This window comes from Megalops cyprinoides, chromosome 24 (genome assembly GCF_013368585.1).
Source record: "Megalops cyprinoides isolate fMegCyp1 chromosome 24, fMegCyp1.pri, whole genome shotgun sequence".
NCBI classification, from domain to species: Eukaryota; Metazoa; Chordata; class Actinopteri; order Elopiformes; family Megalopidae; genus Megalops; species Megalops cyprinoides.
Window position 1 is genome coordinate 20,271,765 of NC_050606.1, and position 27,945 is coordinate 20,299,709.

General features: G+C 45.7%; 1 protein-coding gene across 1 annotated transcript; it reads left to right on the forward strand.

The window, feature by feature from the left end:
* The first annotated feature begins 10,197 nt into the window (after positions 1 to 10,197).
* On the forward strand, positions 10,198 to 27,456 carry pck2 (phosphoenolpyruvate carboxykinase 2 (mitochondrial)). Its single transcript, XM_036519082.1, is given in 11 exon segments — positions 10,198 to 10,487; positions 18,210 to 18,422; positions 19,357 to 19,453; positions 19,455 to 19,542; positions 20,291 to 20,497; positions 21,013 to 21,200; positions 21,897 to 22,059; positions 22,346 to 22,561; positions 24,871 to 25,008; positions 25,785 to 25,880; positions 26,969 to 27,456. Coding segments are annotated over 11 exon segments (1,908 nt in total). The 5' UTR covers positions 10,198 to 10,455; the 3' UTR covers positions 27,439 to 27,456.
* The last annotated feature ends 489 nt before the right edge of the window (positions 27,457 to 27,945 follow it).

The window sequence follows — 27,945 nt, forward strand, 5'->3', positions numbered from 1 at the left end:
AGTGCTAACAGAGCAAGGCCTCATGCCTATTTAAGATGCTCATAATGGAGCCTTAAGGAGTTAAGGCTGTTAACCTCAGGATCATCATCAGCACAGCCAGCAGTGCTGGTTTTGGTGCGGCCTGTAGCTGCTCTGACCCTCACAGGCAGAATTCGTGGGGAGTGGGGTGGGGTGCTGAGTGTTTCTCCCGCTTGCAGGATTCTCTGTCAGTGAATGATGGGTCTCTGTGAGCCGTGCTGTCTGCCAAGATCGCCACTCTGGGTACTAACAGTTCTTTCACCATGCCTAGCAGAGCAGGGATTTATATACCAACTTCCCGCTTCAAAAAGTGAGATGAAACTGTTAGCAATAACAATGAATGTGTAGGGATCATCCAGGAAGGGCAGGATGGGTAGGTCAACCTCGGACATCCCGCTTTACCCAAAGGGCTACTCTCGAAATGCCTCTGGGAGGTTAGGAGGGGCGTGGATTCGTGTTTCGGCCCAACCTTGGGCACCCCTTGCCGCTGCAGGTTTGGTCGACTCACAGCGGCCGAAACTTTGCTGTACATTTGTTCAGAGAGTGACACAAAACTGCATGGAATGCTAGGAAATTGTACTTCTTTTCCTTTGGAATGCTGCTTGATCTTTTATCCCTGCATGAGTGCATGTACAGATAGAACCATAGCAGAATCCCAAAGTGGGCCACCAATTTCTTCAAACACTGAGGTGCACCGCCACTCTGCAGCGGTCTCATCGTTTTTTAATCATCTTAACAGCCACTTAAGCAAGCTAGTGGAGTCGTATGGTTTTCCCAGTCCTCCTCGCCTCGCTACCATTACCATGGAGGAAGCAAGGGCTATCTAGCTAACACGAGACTGCCAAAAGCATTAGGGTATAATGTTGCCACGAAGAGTCACTTGTGAAAAGCAGTGCTTGTTTCTGGGACCACAGGCTGTGGCAATTTGGCCCTGTAATGAGGATGATGTTCCTCAGATCTCAGCAAATTCAGCTCAAGCTTTTGTCGAGAAGGCTCTCACCCTAAGGAGCGCTGTGGAGATCCAGGCGCATGGTTCTGTCCAGGCCACAGTCATGGCCTCTTGGTGTACTATTGCCAGTCCAGTCTTAATGGGGTGTCTTAGAAGGCTTTATGGAGGATAAGCCTCTTCTGCCCCTGTTGTAGAGATGCTCTAGGTGGCTTATATCCTTACAAGTGGTGCCAGGCTGTGGCAATAGGCACTCAAACTGTTCACACATATCATCAGTCCATCAGACTCTGTGACTCATGAATATATCCCAGCACCATCACAAAATGTATGAATCAAGGCTCTTACGCTGCTCCACCACCAAGCCATTCACATGAAACTCCCTTGATGACAAAGCGATGTCAGATCAGAGACACAAGCCCTGAGCTACACAGGAGCGGTGGTTTCACGCTTTTCTGATTCAGGGTTATGATTGAAAGATTGAAAAGGTCTTCCCAGTCTGGAAAAATCTTGCTAGAGGTGCAAATGTTTCAATCTGTTCAACATTCAGTGTAGTAATGATAGTTGCATTCAAAAGGGAAGTCAGACACTACACTGGATCTGTCTGGGTGAAGTGGGTAATACAGGAGAAAGAGAACTGAGATCTAAGAAAGGCAGCGTTTCAAGATTTGACTGCGGTGGTAAGCCACTGTGTGATGCACAATAAGACATTATTTCAACAGGTTTTTATATAGAAGGTATCTTGTGAAATTTTTGTATCTGTTATGGAAGATTTAATAAATTAGATTATATCCATGTGAAGTATTATTATTATTATCTACAGGTGTGAAGTCTTATGTGTCTTTAAAAGGGAACAATGACCGACTATCAACCTATAGTTCCACAACTGTCCACTAGGTGGTAGAATTGTACCCTACATTTCAGAGGACGCGTACAACTAGGCTACGTGCTGAGGCAAGTAGAGAGATTCTACAGGAGCTCGACCAATATACCCTCTAATACAAAACAGCAACGTCGGTAGACAGTTTGAAATGTCAACAACAGCAGCACAGCGGTTGAGCATTGCAATTGACTTGTTTGCTATTTGTGACTTAACAGGTGGGTCAAAGTTTTGATTGCGTAACACGTCTTACGGGCAAAATATTTGAGTATGTTGATTGCGTCACGGAGGGAGATCTGCTTATTTAGTTTCTCGAAGACTTATTTTGGGCGGAGAGTAATTTGCTTAATTGACCCCATGCATTGTCATATGTGGCAGTTTGAAGGCGAAGCCATTGGAGTAAAAAAAGATCAGTAGGCAGGTAACTGGAATGTAAAAAATATTGAGTAACCTTTCCTCCTCATTCCAAACGGAATACAATGATAGAACTGCGCAACGATGACAAAGCACTTTAAATTCTAGCTATATCAGACTGATGGAGCATAAAATGTTTGCACTTAATGAGGGCATGTAAGGTTACAAAAGCATTCATTAAGTTGTCTTTGGGATCCATTTTCACTTACTGGTATACACATCACACAGCACTAGTCAAAAAAGAACCTATCAAGTCAGTGGACGGCAATAGTAGAGCAATAATAGAGACCTAGAAAATTTAATTTCCTACACAAAAGAACTTCATGCGGGTCTGTGGAACCTTAGATGCTGAACAGCTTCGGAGGTGTCCTGTTTCCGTAGAATTTTACGTCATTTAGCCAGGGGACACTCTTATTCACAGCAACTTACATAAATTACTAGAATCAAGAAGCTCACTACAAATCCTTGCCTAGACCCCATTCAATGCTGACTCAGAGCAAAGTTGAAGACAAGTTCATTGTGGATCGTTTCATGCAATTACATGAATTTACTCCACATATGGAGGCCTTCTTTGGTGTGGTCTGCAACGTGAACCTAAATTTGACCTGAAATTTGATAATAGTGTTACCCCGTATAACATTTAACTCTTTTTTAACAAACCTTGCTGATAAGGGGACACCAAAATTGCCTGTCATTTCAGAGGCGGACTGAGAAGACCACATTTTTAGAGTCCTTTTTTCCACCCAGTATTTCATATAATATCCTCTGGGTGTTGCCTTCTCCAGTCATGGTCCCAGACCAGCCCTTGCTTTGAGCAGCAGTGTGAAAGATGGGATGGGACAGTCAGTAGTGTGAAAGGGACTTTGTATGCCAAAATCAAGGGATTAGTCCTGGTGAACAAGGCCTCTTTGTGGTGCCCGCCAAAAAGAACAGACGTCTTTTAGTCGACATGAGCTCATCAATCAACTTTCTGTATGTGAAGGAAGCAAATAATCAGCTGGAAGCAGTCAATGCATTTGGAAAGGATCCCTTTCTGCTGTAGATTCTGTCCCCAAGGATGATATGAACATCTTCCATTACAGTCTGATGAATCTGAACATTACATTTGCATATTCATCATTCAGCTGGTGCTCTTATTCAGACTTACAAAGTCCTTCTTTACCAATGTTTACATTATCTTGTTAACATTACTAATTACATTAAATATGTTCTCTTTCGAATGATCACAGTGTTTTTAAAATCTCTTCAGGAACCACATTTAGTATGTGTGTATGTGCATTGTGGGAGAAGAACATTTTGAGATAATGTGACTTCACAAAAAATTCTCAGGCCCTTGAATTCAGTTTGGGAGAGGGAGATTTTGATCACTATTTTAACACAGCAGACACAAATATCATGCAAAAACAGACACAGATTTTTCAGTATTGTATATGGAGCATTTAGGAAAGGAGTAAAGTTAATTTTCTCTTTGAGTCAGCCACAGTCCTTCTACATAGACAAGGTGTTCAGGTTCACATGAGGAATGCAAATGCTTGTTTGCTGTTGTTCCTGTTAGCTGCCCAGAGACCATGATGCAATTTAGCTTCATAGCCAATTCTGTGGCCATCAAGCATTTTATCAATGAATAAACAGGCAAATGAAAGAGGTATTTAGAAGTGGTATGCACAGTGTGTTAGTTTGGCAGTCATGAACCCCAAAGCTTCCAAGACATGGATTCATGATGTCCTCTATCAGGAGAAACTGTGTTTTCTCTTCTCTGCAAAACCTCCCTTTCCGTTTAAATTATGCGCAGAATCCATGATGGTCAAGGAGCCAGGTCAAGCCATATTAAGAAGGGGTACATAATTTCAGCAAGTCTTAGAGGACAATGGAAAGTCAAATCCTAAAAAAATATTTTCACTGTTAACAGCAATAACCAAGTTTGAGTCGAAAGGTATCAACTGAACAGGGGCTGAGCCCTACAGCATGGGTTCAGAACCGACTATGTCACTTTCCAACAACGCCCGGGGACAACAGTGTAATAAATTGGCTTCATTCTGCCAGGGATAGGGGTTGATTGTTTGGTGAAGGTTTCCTCGTCCCGCTGCTCTCAGGCACCCTGCCATTTGTTAGGGGCCTGTAAGTTGCACAGATAGCATTAGTGGAGTAGTGCCTATCCTCCAATGAGCACCGACTCTGCTGCAGTGCACTGTGTGAGGTTGTCACAGTGACACAAGCCTAAAGTACAATTGCCAATTCCGAAAACAGCACACAAGGGAAAAAGCAATAACAAAGTAATTAATCATTGTTCCCAAGTGTTGCTGAACTTTTTGTCCTTACCATTGTACTTGTTTTTATGCACCTTGATAGAATTATGAGGCAATGCCAGTACCTGCCTTTGTTTAATATTAACGGTCACAGCTAGTGAAAACGTGAGCTTAGCTCCTGCTGTTTAGCGTCTGCCAGTTTGCGACAATCAGTGACCAAAGGTCTTCATTTGAGGGGAAGATAGAGACACAGAGGAGGTGTGGAGGTCTCGGGCAGAGACGTGAGGGAAAATGAGTGAACTAACAGGAGTTAATAAGGGCTACAATTTATGGAGTGAAGTACACACTTTACAGAACTCCAACTCCAGCACAGGAAGGCTGACTGTGTGTTTGTGTCAGGTTAATTAATGACACATAACCAGCAGTTCCAATGAAATGGTTCACCGTCCCTGGAATTTGAGCAACTTTTTTTTTTTTTTGACGTCTGTTCTGCATGTGTACGTGTGTGTATGCCTCTGACTACGTGTGACTGTATGTGTGTTTGTGTGTGTGTGTATGTGTATGCATGCATACCTGTATGTGTATGTGTGTGTGTGTGTGCACTTGTGTGTACATGTGCCTGTATGTGTGTGTGTGTGTGTGTGTGTGTGTGTGTGTGTGTGTGTGTGTGTGGACTGTGTCCCATAATTATGACAGAGAGAGAGAGAAAGAAAGAGAGGGAGGAAAAAGGAGAAGGAGGCTGAGTATGTTCTTAAAAATAGGCAAGTATATATTAAATTATATATACCATGTAATTATAAGATTGTTATGCCACTGTAGATAATAAACTGACTTAAATAAAACTCAGTCACCAACATCCCAGTAAGCACTTACAAACCTTACATTTTTGTTGTTCTTCAATGATGTGAACACATGTAAAAGACAAATTGTTAGTCTTTGAACGCCTGTGCACTACCATATTTTGCCCATTTTCAGGGCTGGCTTTTCTACACCATTTTCTCTTGTGAAAACACCTGTACAATCCGGTCTTTAAGACTTCTCTCTTGATAAGACTCCACCTAATCCCTGGGTCACTGTTTGGACTCTGAACACAAGGTAACAAAGGTAAAGCAGTGCATGTGCTTGTTGACTGAAACCAGTATTCACTGTTGTCGCAGGCGCATATGGGCTTGCCCATATAGATTTTTGTGAATATGTTTCACAGTGTGTGTTTGTCACACGTGAATAAGGATGCTGACCTTAGCTTTATTCTAATCACTGAACTCTGGACTGAAGTTGAACTCACAGTGTGATGTACTTGCCTCTCTCATTTTCCTTCTCTCTCTCCCTCCTCCTGTTTTCTGTAATGTACTGGCCTCTCTCTATTAAGCTCTCTCCCTTTTTCCTTTTCCTTATCTCTCTCTCTCCTCCCTCACTGTCTTTCAATCTTTCTCTCCCTCTCTCATGGGCTTGCTTCCCTGGTAATGCAATGTACAGACCTCTCTCACAGTATTTTTCTCTCTCTCCCCTCCCTTTTCCTTGTCTTTCTCTCCTCCCTCACTGTCTTTCATTCATTCCCTCCTCTCTCATTGGCTCCTTTCCATTCTGTGTCTGCCTTCGTACTCCCCCAGACACACACACAGAACATGGTGAATGAACTCACTAATTAGTTACTAACAACTGTAGTTTGTCTCTTCTAAAATAGACAGGCCTCTAAAGCATTGCATGGCTTGCCATATGCTAAAAGTGGAAACAATTATCATTGTGTGGGAGGACCTGTTTCGTAAACATTTTAGCCTTTTCCTTTGGCAGACATCTACACCCATTTTCAACAAAACTATTGCTTTAAGGCACAAACAGTTTTATACTGCTGCTAGGGTTTTTTGGACTATATTATCTTGCCCTTCTTTCATCTGACATGAAGACCATTAAACATACTAAGAACAGACTAGTCAATGAAAAATGTGTTTGGAATAATGTGTGCAAGCCTTGGCACAAGCAGGAAGACCCAATGAAATATGGAGACACTGAAAAGATCAAAAAGGAAGGGACAGCAGGATTGTCTTTGATGCTAGAGTTACAATTCATGACAACTGTTTGTTCCTCATGAGCTACTGTAGTCTTTTGTGACATATGTGTTGAGCATGCAATGCTTTGAGTGCCCCACAATAGTGTTTTATCATGTTGATGACAATTTGAACAATAATGGGATAAACTGACATCTCTTGAAGCAGGAAATGTATGAAGTGGTTGTATCTAAACCCAGACTCAACGGTTGATGAGTTTTTAGATTATCATTTGGATCTACTCATTCACAAGCTTAATTAACAGTGAGAGATCATGAGAGTAACAGCAAATGCTGCCCTTCCCTGACCTTCCGTCGTGACCTCGATTCCGGTATATTTTGACCTGTGTTTGATCTGGCTCCAAGCGAGGACCACATGCGCCGCTAATACACTTCCTCAGTGACTGTGTGGGCGTCATTAGGCAGAACAGAGCCCTTTTTTCCAGAATCGTCCCAGCAGCCACTCGTGCTCGGCACACCGGAGCACTTAGCACCCCTCCCTGTTGGGCCTGAGCACACTCAGGACTCTGTGTTTGTGATGGGGGACACGTGGGAGGGGATGATGAGCCGCGATCCCGCACCTAATTAGCTTAATGCGAAAGTCATGCTTTTAGGGCCCCTTTTGCTGTCGGAAGCAGGGCTCCTTAATGGGGAATGCTGTACTCCAGGCTACCTACAAACACAGACACACGAGTGCAGTCAGTCACCAAAACCCTTCTACCATCTGTGCATTTTGGACTGTATTCATCAGTACTGTGCCCCTAACAGCACATATTAATGTGAGATTTATATCTATATTTATACCTGTCTCTCTATGTCCATATACCTATATCAAACTGTGTATCAGAGTTCATGACTGAAAACAGCTCCAGGACCAGGTGATGCAAAGCAAACCCAAAATGTTACAGACTCCTGCTGTATTTCACAGTGGGTGTGGGTTCTCTGTCACCTTTATATGCCAAAAATGATGCTGATGAGCATTTAACCCAAAACTCAGCTCTGGTTTTGTCTCACCATAAGAATTTGGCGCTTTGTGGTGGAAGAGGCAGTTTGTTTAGCTGATCTCCAACTTTTAGTCAGGGTTCATAGCTACCTTCAGAACCACTTGTCTCACAACCCATAGTGGCGAGATAGTTATGCAGGGTTGCCATTGTATCAGTAGCTTCCAATTTCTTAATAAAGGACATTATAGTGGGAAGGGCTATATTTAGCTTTTTGTGAACTCCTTCATAGCTGTTTTCCAACTTGTAGAGGTCAGTGACCATGTACTTGTAATCTTCAGAGAGCTCTCTGACCTTAATCGTGACAATGCATACTCCTCTGACTGAATGGATTAATCTGCTCTTTTCTGTCTTTTCATATAACAGGGAAAGAGGAAGCCTTTGGATGCCTTTGTGTTTTTCCAGAAATTTCCATTGAACATCCAGAAAACGGAATGCTGATGTTGCTTTTTAAGTACTCTTTTAAAGAGTACTTAAAGGTGTGAATAAATATGACCCTCATGTTTTCTGGATTACAATCCATCATTGGTCAACAATAAGATTAGGTTTATGGATATTAATATTAAACTGTGTCAATCTGTAATATTTTAAGCAGGAAAAATCTACATTGTACATTTTTATGCCATGTGTTTTGTTCTTATTTAGTCAGAGGTTGAAATAAATATGGAGAGCATTATATACAAGACATCAGGATGCTGAGATGCTGCTTTACTGTTAAGAGTTTATGTCAAAGACCTTTTTCCAATGGCATTATTTAAAACAGACTAGTAAAATGCTTTGTGTTTGCATTCATTTGAATTAAAAATAAATAAATAGAAGGAAACAAAAGTTTAGCAAACAAAATTAGTATTGCCTCCAAGCCCTCAAAAAAACAGTATTTCTTGTACAAAGCTTTTTGATCATGCAGCTGCATTAGACATACCTCACTTTGAATGCTCTGATGTTTTTAATTTCTATCACACTGATATATAAACAATGCATTGAGTTCTGAGCTAAGCACTTTGTGAATGTATCCTCTACCAACATACCCAGATATATACATTGACTGAGTTGTTAAAGATTACAGAGAGATTCACGCCTTTATTCTGGAATGAACAGCAGTGTCCCATCTGGGAGGTGAGCTGCCAATCTTTGGGCTACAAGCCCAGAGGAACTGGAAATATGGAAATGGACTTCATTTTGAGTGTGTCTGATGTCTAAAAGAAAACAGCAACTTTATCAGTGATATCCCATGATATAATCACTCAAGTCTGTCTCCTGTGAAAGGACCTGATTACATATCATTGTGACAGACCTGTAGACAGGACAAACAATGACCAACTGGGCCAGCAAGAGATTTAAAGGCAAGTGCAGGGCTACCTGGAATGGGCCTGCACAATTTAACTTCTTATGTGAAAGTTCACTCGGGATGACATCTGTCAGCAAGTCTGTTGATTCAAAGTGATGGTGGAATCACAACAGACCTGTCACCAGCCTCCCATCTTCAGAGCTATTATGCTTCAAACAGATCTGACATTTCCCTGCCAACATGATCACATTACAAATTTGTACAGCAGCCACCTGCAGGCAGGGTTATATGCATAGTGTATGTGTGACGTGTTATCCACGCATACAGTTGGCTAAGTTAATTCACTTAAGTCACTACCTATGTATGATAAAATTCTTTCCCAGAACAGGTCCAACACACAATTTAAAGGAAATTTATGTTGGAAATGTTAGCTCTTCGCAATATGTGATTTCACGAATGAATGAAACTACACAAACGATAAGGGAGACCCGGCTTTATTTAAACCTGCAGTTGCACATTTTCGCCGAAGGAGAAAGCATTTTTATTCTTAGTTACTTTCACTTCCTTGTTTTTGCCCTATGTAGCCTCGCACATCTCTGCCTGTGTAAAATATATCAGTAGTAGCTAGCTACTATCCCAAGGGCACAGCTGGGTCTATCGTTTCTAATGTTTCGAAATATTGACGCAAATTGGGGACTGTGTAAATGGTCGGTCATTACCCATTCGAACTGACACCCCCCCCCCCCCCCCCAGCACACAGAAACTGAATATTCCTCCACAATACCGGGAGGCTGACCGAAGTAGCGCCCAGAGGTAACTTAGCTACACATCGTTGTATCCTTCCGCAGTCAGGGTGCTTAGATAGCTAGCGACATCGCTGAGGTGTAATTAATAATTTGCTAATTAGGCCATGGCTGGTTTCTTTAGACCACTTTAAACCACCCCCCCCCACCCCCCCCCCCCCAACCAACCCACGATTCTTCCTCACTGGAAGAAAAAGCTTTTGCAGAGTTGAAAGCAGAGAGCAACCCTCCCTTCCATGGATACAGGAACTACATTCTGTCCGCATGCGAGTCAAAAGACAGTGTCAAAGTTCGGGCTGCGTGTTATAAAGAGTCGGGCGGCGAGAGCGAGCGGGGTCAGGGAAGCCGCAGGGATGGAGGAGTAATTTCGGCTGCTTTTAAAAAAAAATCGTACTGTTTGCTAGCTTAGCATGATTACCCGTAGCTAATTCAGAGAAGTAGCTACAAGTTCTCCGGCTGGAAGTCAAGGCAGTGTTTGCTGAACGGATGCAAACGTATCTCTCTGTTAGCTAGCGATAGCTAGATGATGAACAGTTGTCAATGTGCACATTCAAACAGCGACTAATTTTTACACCGAAGAACTTTTAAATATATATTAGTTAGCCGTGTAGAACTATATGTTCAACACAAATAAGATCATTAGCTAGCTACATATGCAACTTAACTGCACGGTTTATTGAATCAGACTTTTTTTTACACGTGAGCGTTGTGAAAAATTTTGATTTGATTATCTAATGTGACAGTTGATCACTTCCTTTTAAAACTTACCAGAAGACAGAATTAGTTTTAATCTCCACTCATTGAAAGAGATCAAGATGTCTTGCCTTTTTATGGGAGTTTTAAGAAGGTAAGTAGTCAAATATTTCCTTCAGTCATTCAGATAACTTGGCTCGCTTGCTGGGTAACTTGTTCACATCATGCAGTGTGTAATTGTGCACAAAGTATAATGTTGCTTGAACTGGGGTTGGTACAGCTGGTTAGCTATAGTGTGTATAATGCGTACGTGTACGGAGTGTACTCTGTACAGTGTTTGGACAGTCTCGAGGGCGTGTGTAACCGTATCATTAACGTTAAACTACCTAACTAGCTAAAGTATATTTGCTGCAATATGTGTTGTTAGGTGTCTGCAGCAGTCACGAAAAGCCCTGGGGAAAGAATCGCATTATTGGTCTTTTTTAAGTTTAAAACCAAATTTAGTGTTCTGCGTATGACTAGTTAGGATTAGCTAGGATCTTGTAGTCATTTTGCTTGTAAGTATGTATGAAAAAGGGTTCGCAGGAACAGTCACATAATGCAATGTAGAATGAATGGGAGAGCGCTGAAAGGGCGACCCGGATGCGTCCTCCCGGCGACAATTTTCACAACAGCCAGTACCGACAGATCGCGACGTGCTCTCGGTAAAGACGTTCTTGTTTTAGGTTTGCACTGCGAGGTGGACTTTGGCTATAGCAGTGTTTTGCAAGGAGACAATTAGTTTGACGTGTTAATCATGTCTGTCTCCGATTAATGCTCATCAGCGAAAACGATTGTGAATGCACGGGACCTTATCTTTTGAATGAAGCTAAAAACGTCAGTATTCAGGTGACATTAAAGATCACGTGATAGTTACTAGTAATATTTATGTTGTATCACTTTGTCAGACTAGAGTAATGTTTTAAACTGAAGTGCATAGTGTCGTAGCGAATGGCTGGATCGTAGGCTACACGATTGTGTTGAAAACAGCATGGAACCGGCTCGCGGGAAGTGACCCGAAATTGCGTGCATTGCGTGAATTCTGCAGTGTCATTCAAGACACGAGGTTCTGGCGATTATCATGCGGTGACATGCCTTGCAACCCCGGGAAGATTCCGCTGGAGCCCAGAGGGCAACTGGTAAATTTATAAATTTCACAATCATCATGTGTCAAATTTAGGCATGCGCCAAATATGAAGTATTAAGTGATGAAACCTTATCAAGTTTTATCAAAATTATCAAAATTACTTTGAATAAGACCCCAAGGCTTATTTGCGGTGGCAACATGTCTATTGGTATGTTTATTTATATCTGAGTCGTTTGAGTAGTTTCGCGGTGTTATTGAATGAGACGATTCTGCTAACAAGCTATCGTTCTTGGTGGCGTTAATGCTTTCCGCGCATTTAGTGCTATCTAATCTACAGCGACGGATTATATATTCAAAACAGTGATGTAACTAAGTGTGATTTAGTCGAAAGTGACTGCAAAACGAAATTCATTAAGAGTTCTGCCCCTGACCACGGTGGTTTGAGGCTAACTCAGCGTTTTCTTTCGATCAGAGTCTGAGAATGATGATGTAACATGCTTTTAGTGTTGCAGGTTGGGCTGCCTGACCCTGCCTGTCTTTGCATACCTCCCTCCCCCACCTCTCTCCCTCTCTGTCTCTACCCTATCTCCCTTTGCCTCCTCCCCCCCTCACACTCTTCCTCCTCCATTGTCTTCCTGTGACTCCATTCTGCCCATTCCCTCCTTCAGGGTCCCCTCTCCTACTCCTGCTCCATCCTCACCCATGGTCCTGTGTCACAGGTTTTCCCAGACGGTGGGTCTCGAATTACAGACCAGGGGATCAGCCATCTCCACTGTGCGCTGGCTGGCTAGCTTTGCTGATTCAGACACTGTCACCACCACATGCGTTTTTGGTGTTGGGGGGGGATTGTGGCTGGTGGCAGTGAACATAGACCTGAAGGGCATGTCAGTCCAGCAGTCTGTGCAGGAGTTGCCATTTTTTGCCAGTTTCTTGACTGGAAATAGTCATTTGGAGAATACAAAGCCCAGGAGACTGAGGACTGAGGAAGATTAGTGTATTGATTAGCTTACCTTCCCCCCTGCCTTTTGCCTCTTGTGTTTACTCTTAAATTACATGCTCTTAAAATAATGAAAAATGAGACTTAAAAATATGCACGCACAAATTGTTCATCTTCCCAATACATGGTTAGCCTATTTTGAGTGCACCACAGAAGCACTCTTTCCCTTTTCGATTAACTTTCTGCCTTTTGTCTGGGTGCGCCAGAGGGATGTCACTGAAAACAATTTGTTTTTATGTATTCTGCTGCCAGTGTCCTCTATGTGCTGCATATAGTACAACCTACTGACTGGTTATCTAGTGGACAGTTTTCTGAAAATAATTCTTTGCATGTGTAGTGCGTGTGCATTCACATTTGTGCACATAGTCATCCATCCTTAGCATGCAAATGTTAGTGTCCGGTGTTGTCTGTGCTTGTGGTTACTGTCGATATATGTCCCTACATATTAATTAACATATTCTCTCCTAGCTACGTGAGGTAGATGGGTTCACTAATTAGCAAAGAACATTGGGAGTAGGGAGGCAGGCCCCCGGTGGGAGTGAGTGGCGGTGGTGCACAGCGATTGGTCCATCTCCAGGGGTGTGCCTCTAACCCCAGTGCGTTATTCAGAAAAACAGGATAGAGAGCAAAGTTCTGCAGGAACTGGGAGAGAGAGAGAGAGAGAGAGAGAGAGACAGACAGACAGTGGAGGCTCCTCCAGGGTTATCTGTGCTCTCCCTGCCCTCATCTGACACCTTCTCAGCATTGCATTCCCACACCATGTAACCTGGGCTGCGACCCCCACCCCTCCTCCTCGTGTGGGAAGTGCATGCGCTGGTGTGGACGGGCACCGCGGTAACAGTGCATAGGGAGACGTGCTGGACGCATCAGAATGGCACAATGTACAGAGGGGAGTTAAATGCAAACACATTTTAAGTGTGTGACGCACGTTCGCAGTGGGAACGGACTGGGGGAAGGGTCTCAATTACTGACTGTTTGAGTGCTTCTGTCATAATTTTATATCATTTCATTATTATTACAATACGTTATTGTCACTTAGTGGATACTCCTATCTAAAGTGACCTACATAGGTTACAATTTTATTCATTTATACAGCCAGATATTTATTGAGGCAAATGTGGGTTACCCTTGCCTAAGGGTACAGCAGCAGTGACCCAAGGGGGGGGGGTGTTGAACCAGCAACCATTCAGTTACAAGCCCTTCTCCTTATGATTATCCCACACTTTTATATGATATATTGTAGGTTAATTATACGACAGTTTTTGTTCATTTACTATGCTCCTTATATACACTGTCAGGCTTTACTCTGTAAGGGGGAAGGTTGATCTGTGATGATCTGTAATGTTCATGCCTTGAAACACGTAGTGGATGCTGCCTAACTCCTGCCAGGCTGGTAAAGCCAGTTTGAATCCTGTGAGTGAAGAGAAGATGTGAAAGAGGGTAAAGTTTCAGAAATATCAGTAGGGTAAAAACAAAGAGGGGTAAAAACAACGGTTTCGACCGGAGGCAGAGGCGGGACAGAGAGGGCGCGTGCGCGGAAGGCGTGGACCTTTCGCCCCGGTCTCCTGAGTGCTGACGTGACGCACCCCCAACACGCTCGTCCCCTGAATGCGACATCAGGAGAGAGAGGGGGGCGAACTCGCCCGAACTCCCGGACCTTTGTCCTCTCCTGGCAGTGCGCTGTTTTCAACGTCGGCTAGACAGTGGGTGAAAGGTCACCCCTCTCTCCTGACGTGCCACACGTCCGCTCAGCTCACGCGTGGCTCCGAGGGTCTCAGAATCAGTGTGGCTCGCGCTGTGAAATGTCACGGCCGGGTGTGTGAGTATCACACTGGTGCTGAGGCCTGGTTCATGGTATTACACTCCACTATATTACATTACATTACTGTGATTTAGCAGATGCTCTTATCCAGAAAGATTTACGTAGGTTACAAAATTTTATCCATTTATACCACAGAGGAAATTTTGGGTTAAGTACCTTGGCCAAGGGTACAACAGCAGTGCCCCAGCGGAGAATCGATCTGGCAACCTTTCGGTTAAGAGCCTTACTCATTACCACTACACCACTTTAATGCAGCAGTGGCACTGCTGTTGTACCCTTGAACGAGGTATTTAGCCTGGAATTGGCTCAGTAAATATTGAGCTTTATGGATTTGAATACGCAATTGAATACATGGATAAAATTGTAACCTAAGTAATTCACTCTGGATGAGAGTGCCTGCTAAGCAGCCAAGTGTAATGTAATAAAAAGGTAATGTTGCATCATGTCAGGCTGGGTGAATGTTGCGTTAATGCTGAGTAGCATCGAAGCGCTGAGTCTCACTGAGCGTGTCCTGGGTTTGCACGGCTCTCTTACGTCCAAAGCATTACTGGGATAGCATGCATGAAACCACAGAAATACCTTACAGCACAGCAATCCAAAATCTTCCGTTCAAGTGGGAACCATAACGTAAGACTCACTGTTGCGTGAGCAGCAAGCCTTCTAACCCTAAAATATCCCTCTTATAACCCATTTCCTGAAGTTAGGCATGAGATGTTTTTGGCTGCGTGCCAGTTTCAATGGCCGCTGGATTCAGCTTTGCACTACCAGCTTTGTCCTCGGCTTCACACAAGCATTTGGTTGTTCGGATTAAAGTAGAGTGTAATGTGGACTCTGAAAATGTATTTAAATCAACACTATTAAAGCGTGAGGTGGAAACGAAGTGACTGTGAGTGTGCGGTGGACATGGTCAATGATGCTGGCGTGGATAACACCATCTTAGTTTTGGGTCTGTTTTTTTGTGTTTTGCTGTGTTTTGTTTTCACTTTACTCATATCCTTATCTCCATGGCTTTGAACATTCTGTAAATATGTTCCGAATGTGTAATTTAATAAGAATTTGACATAAAAAGGAGAGGGGCAGCTACTTATTGTAAGCTTATTATTGAACATGTACATACATTTGGAACTTTACCTTCATTTTTAATTTTATGGGAAAATTCACGGTGTATACAAAAATAAACTAAACGTATTCAGCTTGTGTCCAGTTAAACCATTTCAGGGTCGTTTTCTCACAGAAGAACCAGAGGCCTGTAAGTTGGGGGTTGAGGGGATTTTCTTGTGCCTTGTTCCCATTGGCCACATTCAGGTGTAGGAGGAGCATATTGTATTGACTTGGCAGTTTCCACATCTGTTGGGTTTTTGTTGGTATATCAGAGGTCTGGTTTCCCTAACTCCTCCCCCTTAATCCTCCTCCAAACATGCCAGCTGTTAAGAAAACGAGGCCTGCACGTATCCTTATCTAGGACAAATAGTAGCTTATGACAGCAGTAGACTACATTTATATTTACATTTACACAGACTATGTGTTACTTTACAAGGAATGAAGGCCAGTATGAATGGCAGTAAAAATAAGATGAAAATTGATCAGTTTATACACAATAATAAAAAGATGCAAATCAAAGATAAACCATGGTACAGTTTTTATCAAACAAAAGATAGTACCTCCCCCCTCAATTCCTTGAATGATGCACTTCAGGTTTGTGTGGTGTGGGTTTTTTTTTTAATGTTTGTGCCCTGGGGTGTTGTCCAGAGTGACGTGAACCAAAGCAGGGGTGAGGCAGCCTCGTCACACTCTGAGGTTTGAACTCTGACCTTGAGGTGAAGAGGTCGGCTCTCCCTGCATTCCGGTGGTCTGTTTGCATAAGGAGCATGCCCTCCTCACGAGCCATTTGTGGCAGAGAGCATTGAGCGCCGCCTCGTTCTCCCTCAGAGGGGTACAGCTCGGCTTATAGTTAGCATTGCAGGTGTGTGCCTAGTTAGCGTATGTTTTATGCCGGTAAACAGTGAATAATTGTCTGAAAGCGAAGCCCAAGGAAGAGCTTTCTTTCAGATGTACACAAGTCAGCGGCCTTTCAAAGGCTGATCTACAAATGCTTGGGATGTCCAACCAGCTGTTTTCCCTGGGTTTCTTCTGACTGAACAACGCTAGTGTGTGGGATCGTCGGGATGCTGAGTCGTGCAATGTTAAAAAGGCGCTCTTCAGAAGTTTTCCATCATTTTCACGTTTCGAACAAATGTTAGTACACTGTCAGACTCAAACACCTGACCCACGAATGTCACAAGCAAAAGTTAATGTTCTGTCAGTAAGTACCACCTTTGTGTAAATTCACAGCCTGTGTGTGTGTGTGTGTGTGTGTGTGTGTGTGTGTGTGTGTGTGTGTGTGTGTGTGTGTGTGTGTGTGTGTGTGTGTGTGTTCGTTTTAGTGCAGAAGTCTGATTTGGTCTCCGTGATGGCTGGTTTGTTGAAAGTTGTTTCTTCTCTGAAATGCCTCCACAGAGATGTCCCATTTAACATTGTTCATATATCTAATGCATATCTAACATATAGGCCTGTTCACATCTCAATGTCTGTAAGGTCACTGAACCAGTCCAGATCTGTCAGCTAATCCCATAGCTGTAAAAGCCAGGCTTTGATCTCAAGGGCCTTTGATTTGGTCATAGCACTGTCCTGTGTCACACAGAGATCAAAGCCTATACCTCCTCAGATAAGGAATACACATATTTTATTTAATCTTTAATTAACCAAGAGTGTCAGTTGGGAAGCCATTTCCTGTCTACCGAGATGACCTGCAGAAGCAAGGTTGGGCATGCATTATTAAACAGTGTTTATTTAGTTAGTTAGAAACATTAAGTGATATCAACAGAACCAAACAATTCCAACAACAACTGTAACCTAATTATGTAGATCAGGAACGGTCTTTCCAGTTCAGATACAGTTTAGCTGCTGAGCGGTCCAAACCCACAGCTGAGTTTGTGAGGATGGATATAGCAGTAACTTGCTTATTTAAACAGCTACCTGCCTGCGTGGAAATGACAGGAGGACTCTGGTGCTAAGATATAATAGGACAGGTTCCAGGGTTCATGGAAGTTTCTGCTAGAAGGGAGCGTTTGAAATTCGGAAGCGGCCGCCCTGGGGCTGCTCTCTAGGAATCACCAGCTCTTAGCCATGAGCTGTTGCTCAGGGCTGTTTCCCTGGCAAACGGTGGCTTCCTTCTATTCCTGTCGAATTTGTCACACTTCCGGTACAGGTGTGATTTAGTCCAGGTGGCAGCGGCAGCGCTACACCTCACACATTCCAGGAAGAATTGTCTGTGTACCTTAACTGGCAACAACTGGATAACTCGTTCTCGGTTGTACTAAAACTGGGGTCTCAGGGATTGCGTCTGTGCCATCTTAAGGAATTGTTTGTGCCACGTGTCCCAGCAAATGTCTGAGAGTTTAAAGTAAACTAAATTATTAGTATAACATTTATTTCAGCACAGATTTTAAATCAGATTTATCTGACATTATTATAACTGACCTAGAATGAATTCATGAATATTTGGAATCCTTATACTGTCACTTTAAATGTGTATGACATGCTTGTTTCTGTAATTATGAATATGAATAAAATCCTAAATTTGTCAACATACTGTGTGATTGACCTTTCAAAGTTTCATGCCATACATACAGCATGTCCACAACATTCTGGAACCTGACACGTACTGTTTTAGAACTCCTAGAACTGCAGCATATGTTCTAGAACACATAGACAGTCTTCACCTGTCACCAGACTAACAATGTTTTCTAGTATCCTGTTAGTTGTGTTTGCCCACATACTGTTCTAAATCCCCATACTGAACAAGTGTAGCTTCTGTCGAGAGAAGTAACAGTTGCACTCTTTAAATGGCCCGTTAGCCCTAACCCCTCCCACTCTTTCTGTCCCCGGTCAGACGGAGTGGTCTGGGGGCCGCGGTGGGGGTGCGTTCGCTCGCCTCCCTGCCCTCCCTCCCCCCGGCGGTGGCGGATTTCGTCTCGGGGGCGGTGGCGGAGTGCAAGCCGGCCGAGGTGCACGTGGTGACGGGGACGGCCGAGGAGACGGCCGACATCCTGGCCGGCCTGGAGCGGGACGGCATGGTCAAGCGGCTCAGGAAGTACCAGAACTGGTGAGTCACCGCGTCACGAAATACCACAACTGGTGAGCGCCACTGTGTCACCACGTCACAAAATACCAGAACTGGAGAGCGTCACTGCATCACGGAGCCACCTCCCCGGGGCCGTCTGCCCTCCGGCTTCCTGCCACGTTTGTCACAGGCGTCTACAGTTGCCATTTTCCCCCGGTGACGGTGACAGAGTTCCACCTCGCACCTTCCAGGTGCCACGTGTGACACTCTGCGTAAACTGGCAGGACCTGGATAACCCGTTCAGCCACCAGTCTTATTCCCGAGAATCACTGCCTGAGGACCTCTAGTGGTCACTGTGCTGCTGCTGCTGTTAGTTTAACCACTGCTTTTGTTACATTGCTTTGTTAGTTTTATCACATTCCCTCAGTAAGCGGAATGGCCGATGTTCTGCGGTTTCCCATCCCTCTGTTGGCTGTCAGTGAATCCGCTCTTAGTGGCTTACTGTGTTGCATCATATAAGCTTTCATTAACTTCTCACTGTGTGTTGGAAATGTTTGGTAGGGAGCCAGTCTGTTTACTGATAAAGGACTGGAATCCTGCTGTTTACTGGTATTGCCTTCCTGATGACCTCAATTTTCCCTCTTATCTCTCCCTCTCTGTCTCTCTCGCCATCTCCCTCCCTCTCCCTATCCGTTATGCTCCCTCTCTCCTTCTCTCTCTCCTTCTCCGTCTACTTCTCCTTCTCTCTCTCCCTCTATCCCTCTCCTTCTCCCTCTCTCTCTCTCCCCCTCTCTGTCTCCCTCTCTGTCCCCCTCTCTCTTTATCTGAATTTCTCTTTCTCTCTCTCTCTCTCTCTCCCTGTTTCTCTCTCTCTCTCTCTCTCTCTCTCTCTCTCCCTCTCTCTCTCTCTCTCCCTGTTTCTCTCTCTCTCTCTCTCTCTCCCCCGTCTCTCTTTCTCTCTCCGCCCTGCCTGCAGCTGGCTGGCGCGTACAGACCCTAAGGATGTGGCCCGCGTGGAGAGTAAGACGGTGATCGTGACGAAGCGGCAGAGGGACACCATCCCCATCCCGACCGGGGGGGGCCAAGAGCCAGCTAGGGAGCTGGATGAGTGAGAGCGACTTCCAGAAGGCCCGGGAGGACCGCTTCCCTGGCTGCATGGCAGGTGGGTCTAATCTGTCTGCCTGTCTGTTTGTCTGTCTCTGCCTGCCCTCATGCCTGTATGTCTGTCTGAGTGTCCTCACAGCTGTCTGTCTCTCTGTCAGCCCTCACATGTGTCTTTCTGTCTGTCCACCTCTCTGCCAGCCTGTCTGTCTGTCTGTGCCTGTCAGTGCCTGTGTGTCCATCTGTCTCATGGCGGTAGAGGTGCTTTAGTTTGTCGTTACTCTGCTCGCTCTGTCCAAACACGCATTCATCATCACTTACAGTGCTCTCCAGCCTTATTCACACCCCGATTAAATTAAACAGTAAGCATGATGAAGTCACTCAATTCAATTCAATTCAATTAATTTTTATTTGTATAGCGCTTTTTACAACACAAGTTGTCACAAAGTAGCTTTACATTGTTACCAGGCCTGAGACCCCCTGTGAGCAGGAAGAAACCTTGAGCAGAACCCGGCTCAGAGGGGGAGCCCATCTGCTTCTGGCCAGCACTAGGCAGATAGTTAACAAGTTATACAATATACTTTAAGACATTTAAGATTGATAGACAGTAATAATTAACAGCAGAGTGATTATAAAAATGTCTCCTAGGATGTCCGGTTCTTGGAACGCAGTTGGCTTTGATGGGCAAGGCAGCGGGGTAGCAGGACTAGAAATCGGGATGAGACGCTTGGGCTACAGCCCTGGACAGGAGCCAGGAGCAGGGATAGGAAGCAAACAGAAAAACTCACCCCCTTCCCCTCCCTCCGCAGGCCGGAAGATGTATGTGATTCCCTTCAGCATGGGGCCCGTTGGCTCCTCCCTAGCCAAGTTCGGGGTACAGGTGACGGACTCGCCCTACGTGGTGGCCAGCATGGGCATCATGACCCGCACCGGCACCGCCGTCATGGAGAAGCTGGCCGAGGGGGCGGAGTTTGTGCGCTGCCAGCACTCGCTAGGACGGCCCCTGCCCCTCAAAGGTACACCTGTCCCTCAGAGCCTTCACTGCGTCCTCTGTCCTCGTTGTCACGGTGATTCTTCCTGGTGGGACTAATGTGGATGGCACATGGACACCAATGAAGTCATTTAAATAAAAACAGTTTTGTGGGGGTTGTTAGGAGGGTTTAAATAGTCTTTTTCAAATACCTGAGTTTGTTCCTCTCAACCCTCCTCACCCCATCCTACCATCACCCTTTCTTTCCGCCATAATATCCCTCCCTCTTTCTGTCTTTCCCCTCTCCCCCTCCCTTTGTCCCTGTCCCTCTCTCCTCCTTTCCCTCTCTGTGTCCTGATCCCCCTTTCCCCCTGTCCTTATCCCTTCTCTTCCACTGCATCTCTCCCTTTCTCCCTCTCTGTCTCTCTTCCTCTCTCTCCCTCCCTGTGTTCTTTTCCACCCTCTCTTCCACTATGTCCCTATCACCCACTCTCCCTATCTACCCTATCTCCCTATGTCCTTATCTCTCTCTCCCCCTCCCTCTTTCCCTCCCTCTCCCAGCTCCCCTGATCAGCTCCTGGCCCTGTAACCCAGAGAAGGTTCTGATCTCCCACCTCCCGGACTCCAGGCAGATCTTGTCGTTCGGTAGCGGTTACGGCGGAAACTCGCTGCTGGGCAAGAAGTGCTTCGCCCTGAGGATCGCCTCCCGCATCGCCAAGGACGAGGGCTGGCTGGCCGAGCACATGCTGGTGAGCGCTGCCATCGGTCTGGTCACCAAACGCCCGTCAGCGCAGGGCGCCTCCTCTCCTCACCGCTCTCGCTGGGAACAGTGCCCCTCTGAAGGCATTCATGACTCGGTGATAGTACGGTCCCCTCATTCAGGTCCCCTATTCAGGCATGAAGTGTGTTCCATGTTTAGATTGAGGATGTTCACTCGGAAGGTTTTCCAGGCTGCAGGGTGTTGCTGACGTCATAAATCTTTGGTTTGAGGGACCCTTACACGGCAGCATACTGTGTACAGTGTACTGCGCCCACTCTTCTCTCTGCTCATGGGGTTGGCTGCGTTAGTCATTTTTTTGGCTACCACTCATTTTGACAGTGATTTGGTAGGCCTTTATGGCAAAGTTATACAAAGTACACACTAGCCTGTATCGGAAGCTAATGGTTTTTTATGCTGTTTTGGCTAGCCTGTGTGTCGGTGTGTATGAGCCTGCGAGTGCCTTTGCATCTGTGTCTGTATCTGTGTCTCTGTTTGTGTCTGTATTTGTTTGTATTTGTGTGTGTTTGTCTGTGTTTGACTGTGTTGGTCTGTGCTTGTCTCTATTTGTCTGCGTTTGTCTGAGTGTGTATGTGTTTTTGTTCCTGTGTATATGTGTCTGTTTGTTTCCGTTTTGTCTGTGTGTGCGGCTGCTTCCTAAACCGCCCTCCCTCCCCCTGCCGGTCAGATCCTGGGCATTACCAACCCTCAGGGCGTGAAGCGGTATGTGGCGGCAGCGTTCCCCAGCGCCTGCGGCAAGACCAACCTGGCCATGATGAAGCCCGCGCTGCCCGGATGGACGGTGGAGTGCGTCGGCGACGACATCGCCTGGATGAAGTTCGACAGTCAGGGTGAGAGGGGCATGTTGGGAGATCTGGCCAGGAGCAGCAGCAGTGTGGAGAGAAGCTGAAAGAAGAGCGTGACGCTTTATGTGCACTCATGATGGGCCCCTCTTGTGCCTTTAGCCTTTATTAGCGAATGAAACCCAGAGGAAAGGCCTGTCCTTTCGTCCACTGCCCTAGATTCATGTCTTTTGTGGGCTTCTTCAGTTTTAGGGAAAATTGAGGGAAGCTCTCGCAGGGGTTGTCCTGCCCAGTGGCATGGATCTGAGGTGACATCCCTTTCTGTCCCTTCCAGGAAGACTCAGGGCCATCAACCCTGAGAACGGCTTTTTCGGCGTGGCCCCTGGGACCTCGATGAAGACCAACCCCCACGCCATGGCGACCATCTCGAAAAACACCGTCTTCACCAATGTCGGGGAGACGAGTGATGGCGGGGTGTGGTGGGAGGGGCTAGAACCCCCTCCTCCTGGTGTCACGCTCACAGACTGGCACGGGAAATCATGGAAACTAGGTAAACACTAAACCACCACCAACACAATACACTGACACACTAAACCAACACCAACACAATACATGGAAACACTAAACCAACACCAGTGCAATACACAGAAACACTAAACCAACACCAACGCAATACAGGGAAACACTAAACCAACACCAGTGCAATACTCGGACACACTAAACCAACACCAACACAATACACGGAAACACTAAACAAGGTCCAATACAATGCACCAACACCAATACAATAACAATTCAGTAAAGACTCATTGCTGCTAAAGCAGGATTCCTTAGCTCTCCTGGCGTCTGACAGCTAGAATGCTCATTCATTATGAAGTGGACTGAAAAACTACTGCCTTTGATTCTTCAGTCACGCCCCACCCAACACAAACTTTCAAATGTAAAAGTAGTTCCTGTACAGCTATAAATTCAGTCAAGTTGTGAAAATGTCAGCACAAAGAAGCTAAAATATGCTTTATTGTTTTTATTTTGGCCTAGCCACCGCCGTTGTGGTATTGAGGCCTGTATCTTTTTCTATAGAAAGAGATGGAGAAATGAGAGAGAATAGAAATGTCCCCATAATGCTGAAATAAAAGGATACACAGCTAGGTAGCTTTTCAAGTGCAGCTTTGTAGTGTTGGAACCTAGCCTAGCTGGCTAAAAATAAAACCACGATGGTTGTAAGGGAAGATAGCTCATAACTTAAGTGGGTGTTATGTGTGAAACGGACAAACCCAAAATCTGGCACGAGGCAGACCTCCCAAATGGGAGACTCTCGGGTTCTGCTCTCAGGCCACCTCTGTCTGCGAGTGATCCAACAGCTAGCAGAACCTGGGCGGTGGGCGGTTGTTTGACGTCCAGTTGAGTGACAATGCTATAGATGGGACAGTTCAACTCCCTGGGTGGTGTCCATGAATGTAATGTGAGGGAAAAGCGAAAACAAAAATAAAGGTAGGAGCACAACCCATAGTCAAGGCTGGTAGCAGGGGAGGCAAAAAACCAATGGGCTTCAGGGAACTGGTGAGGGAGGTGCGATTCCAAAATGCAAGACAGCTTACACAGAGTCAACACAATGACCTACCATCTGAGGTCATTGTACAGCCAAACAAACGCTGTCAACCAGAGTGGAAAACGAACATCGTATACAAAACAACCTAGATTGTTGTAGTCCCAACAAAACCTGACTGCTGGTCTGCTGGCGACACAAAAACTACAATTCCCACCCTCCAAATCAAAACCAGCAGAACGAGCTAGATTGATCTGCTTGTCACAGTTGTCTCCAACTTCAAGCTTTACCGCCATGGCTTTTGTCTCCACCTCTTCCTGTCAACGGCTTACCTTTTTAATGCTTACCTGAAAGGTAATGCATGATGCATGATGATGTCAGCTGCACGTGCCCAATCAAAGAAACAAAATAGAAAAGCTTATGTGTGTGATGTATCGGTGACCGCTAACAGTACCGTGCAGTCGATTTCACACGCAGTGGACATTATCACTGTACTCTTCAAGTGTAACCTCCACCCTGTGTTTTGCTTTCTTCCCCATCGTCTCTCCCTCACTGTGTCTCTCTGTTTCATTTCAGTTCAACTGAACTTTCTATTTAAATTAACTTTATCAGCACAACAGAGAATTTCTGTGTTACTAAAGCCTTTATATAAAGAATGACGTAGAAAATAAGGAGTAATGATAATAGATAAGAATTACAGTAAAAGACAAATCACTGCAGTACTAACATTGTTAGCAAGAACAATAACAACAAGGCTCCTTCCTTACTTAACAGAACAGGAAGATTTGAAAATTAATGGAGTGTCCCTTGCCTTGCAGCAGGCACATATTGTGCTGCTTTCATCACCATTTCCTCCTCCTCTCTTAAGACGATTTAATTTTTTCACAGTTGGGCAGTGTCATGAATTGTGGTATTTTGTTTTTCAGTTTTGGGAGGTGTCATTCTATAACTAATTCCATCTTGCTCACTGCTGTGACCTTCTTTTGCACTCCACCCCTGTCTCTCTCTTCTGCCTATTCTCTTTCTCTTTCACTCCTCTTTCTCCTTAACCCTACATATCTTTTGTGCGCCCTCTCCATCTCTCGCCCCATCTTTTGTGCCCTGTCTCTCACTCTTGTCTCTTCCACTCCCTCTCTCTCACACTCCCTCTCTCTCTCTCTCTCTTTCATGTGCCCTTTCTGTATCCCTTGTCGCTTCCAGTCCCTCTCTCTCAGTCTTTCTCACTCTTTCTCACTCTCCCTTTCTCTCTTTCATGTGCCGTCTCCGTAACCCTTGTCTCTTCCACTCCCTCGCCCTCTCTTTTCGGTCATCAGGAGACCCCACCCCCTGCGCCCACCCCAACTCCAGGTTCTGCGCCCCGGCGTCTCAGTGCCCCATCATCGACCCCCTGTGGGAGAGCGAGGAGGGCGTGCCCATCGACGCCATCATCTTCGGTGGTAGAAGGCCGGAGGGTGGGTACCCCGCTGCTCAGCACTCATTCTGCAATGAAGCATTGATATGGTACATTCATGCAGCAGAAGTGCTTATCCATCCACGTCTGAGTCATTTACCGTTCCCCAATCACTACCTTCTCTTAGGAGGTTATAGTTCCTGTGTAATCGCCCAAGAGCTGTGGTCTTGCGTGGTTTTGTTTGAGGGTGTCATACTCAGCAGAAGTGCTTTGGAAATACACTAATCTTTAAATCATCTGGATTGCTTGCCCTATTGAGAACTGCTAAACCGCATACTATAAAGATCCTCTGTTTTGTTACAAGTTAAATTACTGGTGCAATAACATGAAAGTATTGAAAGATCATGTTGTTACCTTTTATCTAAAGTAATAAGTGACTTTGGTATAAATATAAAATTTCATCTATGGGTTCATACAGTGCTCTGTGAAGTGGTAATGTATTATTATTAACAGCCATGATTAACTTTTATCTACAGTAATAAGTGACTTGAGTATAAATATAAATTTCCATCTCTGGGTTAATCCAGTGCTCTGTGAAGTATTCTTGAACAGTAAGGGCTATCTCGGGTCATTGGATATCTCATTGCATTATTGTCCTGTGATAAACTGTGTTTCTTTATCATTTGGCCTTCGCCCAAGGCCTCAGGCTCTGCCAAGGATAATATTGCTGTATTTTTTTTTCTTTGACAATTATGGCATGGTGAAACCATGGTTATATTGTGAACGTCTCCTTCATAAGAGTCTCCCACGCTTAAGGAGGTGTGCTTGTGTTCCCAGGAGTCCCTCTGGTGTACGAGTCCTTTAACTGGCGCCATGGAGTTTTCGTGGGGGCGGCCATGAGGTCTGAGTCCACCGCTGCCGCGGAACACAAAGGTATGGGGGGGGGGGGGGAGGCCAAACAGGGCACGGGCCACGGCGCATGGGCCACGGCGCACAGGACGGTGATAGAGGGCAGGGCACTCGTGTTTTTGTGTATCTACGTGGTGGCGGCCGTTTTCCAGCAACTCCCACAGCTTATTTTTGTTTTACTCACAAAACAATTGGGGCGGCAGTGTAGCATAGTGGTGGAGGAGCAGGACTCATGACCAAAAGGTTGCCAGTTCGATTCCCTGCTGGGGCCCTGCTGTCGTACTCTTGGGCACGGTACTTGACCCCAAATTGCCTCAGTAAATATCTAGCTATATAAATGGATAACATTGTAACTGATGTAAGTCGCTCTGGGTAAGAGCATCTGCTAAATGCCAATAATGTAATGGAATGTAATTGAGTATTTGTTTAATTGAAATGGAGCATCATTGACTGTAAGCAAAAGGTATTGCGGAAGCATATTTACTGGAACACACCATGTTAAATACACAGAAGTGTCCCACCAGCTGCCTTCAAGAACTGGATATCAAACCGCCTCCCCACACTTGCTGTGTTTCAGTCACATTCACTGCACATAAAGGTGTGCGGAGTTGTGCAGCTGAGTGCAGTTTTGGAAAGTGACGCTTGAGTTTCCACGCAGGTTGAGGTTGTCACACTGCTCTTTCCATATGGCTGCGAGAGGTGACTCCTTTGTGTCTAATGGAAACAGAGTCAATCAGGAGAGAGTGGGATTTGGGTATTTTGGGGCAGGGAGCCTGTGTTGATGCCTCTGTAACTCTCTCTCACTCTCTTCCTTTTCCCCTGCTTCTTTCTCTCTTTTCCCCCTTCTCTGTCTCTTTCTTGTTCCCTCTCTATTTCTACCTCTCTCCCCTCTCTCTCCCTCCACTTATTGTCCCCCTCTATCTCTCCATCTCTTTATCTCCCTCCTCTCTCTGTTCTCTTTCTTCCTGTCTCCCTCCCTTCTCTCTTCTGTTTTTCCCTCTCCCTCTCTCTTTCCCCATCATTCTTCCCTCCCTCCTTCTTTCTCTCTTTTCCTCCCCCTTTCCCTCTTTTTCTCTCTTCCTTCATCTCTTCCTCTCTCTCCCCCCCCCCAGGCAAGGTCATCATGCACGACCCCTTCGCCATGCGGCCCTTCTTCGGCTACAACTTCGGGGACTACCTGGCCCACTGGCTGAGCATGGAGACCCGGCCGGGCCCCACGCAGCTGCCCAAGATCTTCCACGTCAACTGGTTCCGCAAGGACCCGCAGTCGGGCGCCTTCCTGTGGCCGGGCTTTGGCGAGAACGCGCGCGTGCTGGAGTGGATCTTCCGCCGCTGCGGCCGGCAGACCGAGGACGAGGCGGCGCAGAAGAGCATGGTGGGCTGGGTGCCCACGGCGGACGCCATCGACGTGCGTGGCCTCAGCGCCAAGGTGGACATGGGCGCCCTCTTTAACCTGCCCAAGGCATTCTGGGAGAAGGAGACCCAGGAGCTCCGCGCGTACTTCACACAGCAGGTGGGGGCGGACTTGCCCCCACAGGTGGAAGGGGAGCTCAGGGCGCTGGAGGAGAGAGTGAGGAAGTGAAGGATTGCGGGGTGGGGGGAAAGAAGGGGGGGGGGGGGGCCGAAAGGCCCAGGGGAAGGCGGGGAGACAGGGGTGGGCTGGGAAAGGAGATGACCGGACACTACAGTACACTGGCTGTTTCAGTGGGGAGGCGTAGGAGGAGAATACTGACGGACACACTGCCAGAAAATCCAAACTGAACCAATCACTGACCAGCACTGCACGTTCCTCATTGTGAAGGGGTCCAAGAGTGAGGGTAGGTTAACACAACCAACGGTGCGAGTCCGCCATATCGACACTATGCAACGAAGTGCCTCGAGATTGGAATGTTTACAAATTATAGCACAATGTGTCTTTTTTAGTAATTGAGGAAAACATCTGGAGTCTACCGACTTCGCTTGAGCCACTGCGAGTACTGGATCCTGATTGGTCCATGGCTCATTAGAGCCGTACAAGATATCTCTGATTGGCTCAGGGAGAACACCAAAGAGTTTTTAAACTTGACCTCTTAATTTTCAAGCTAATTTT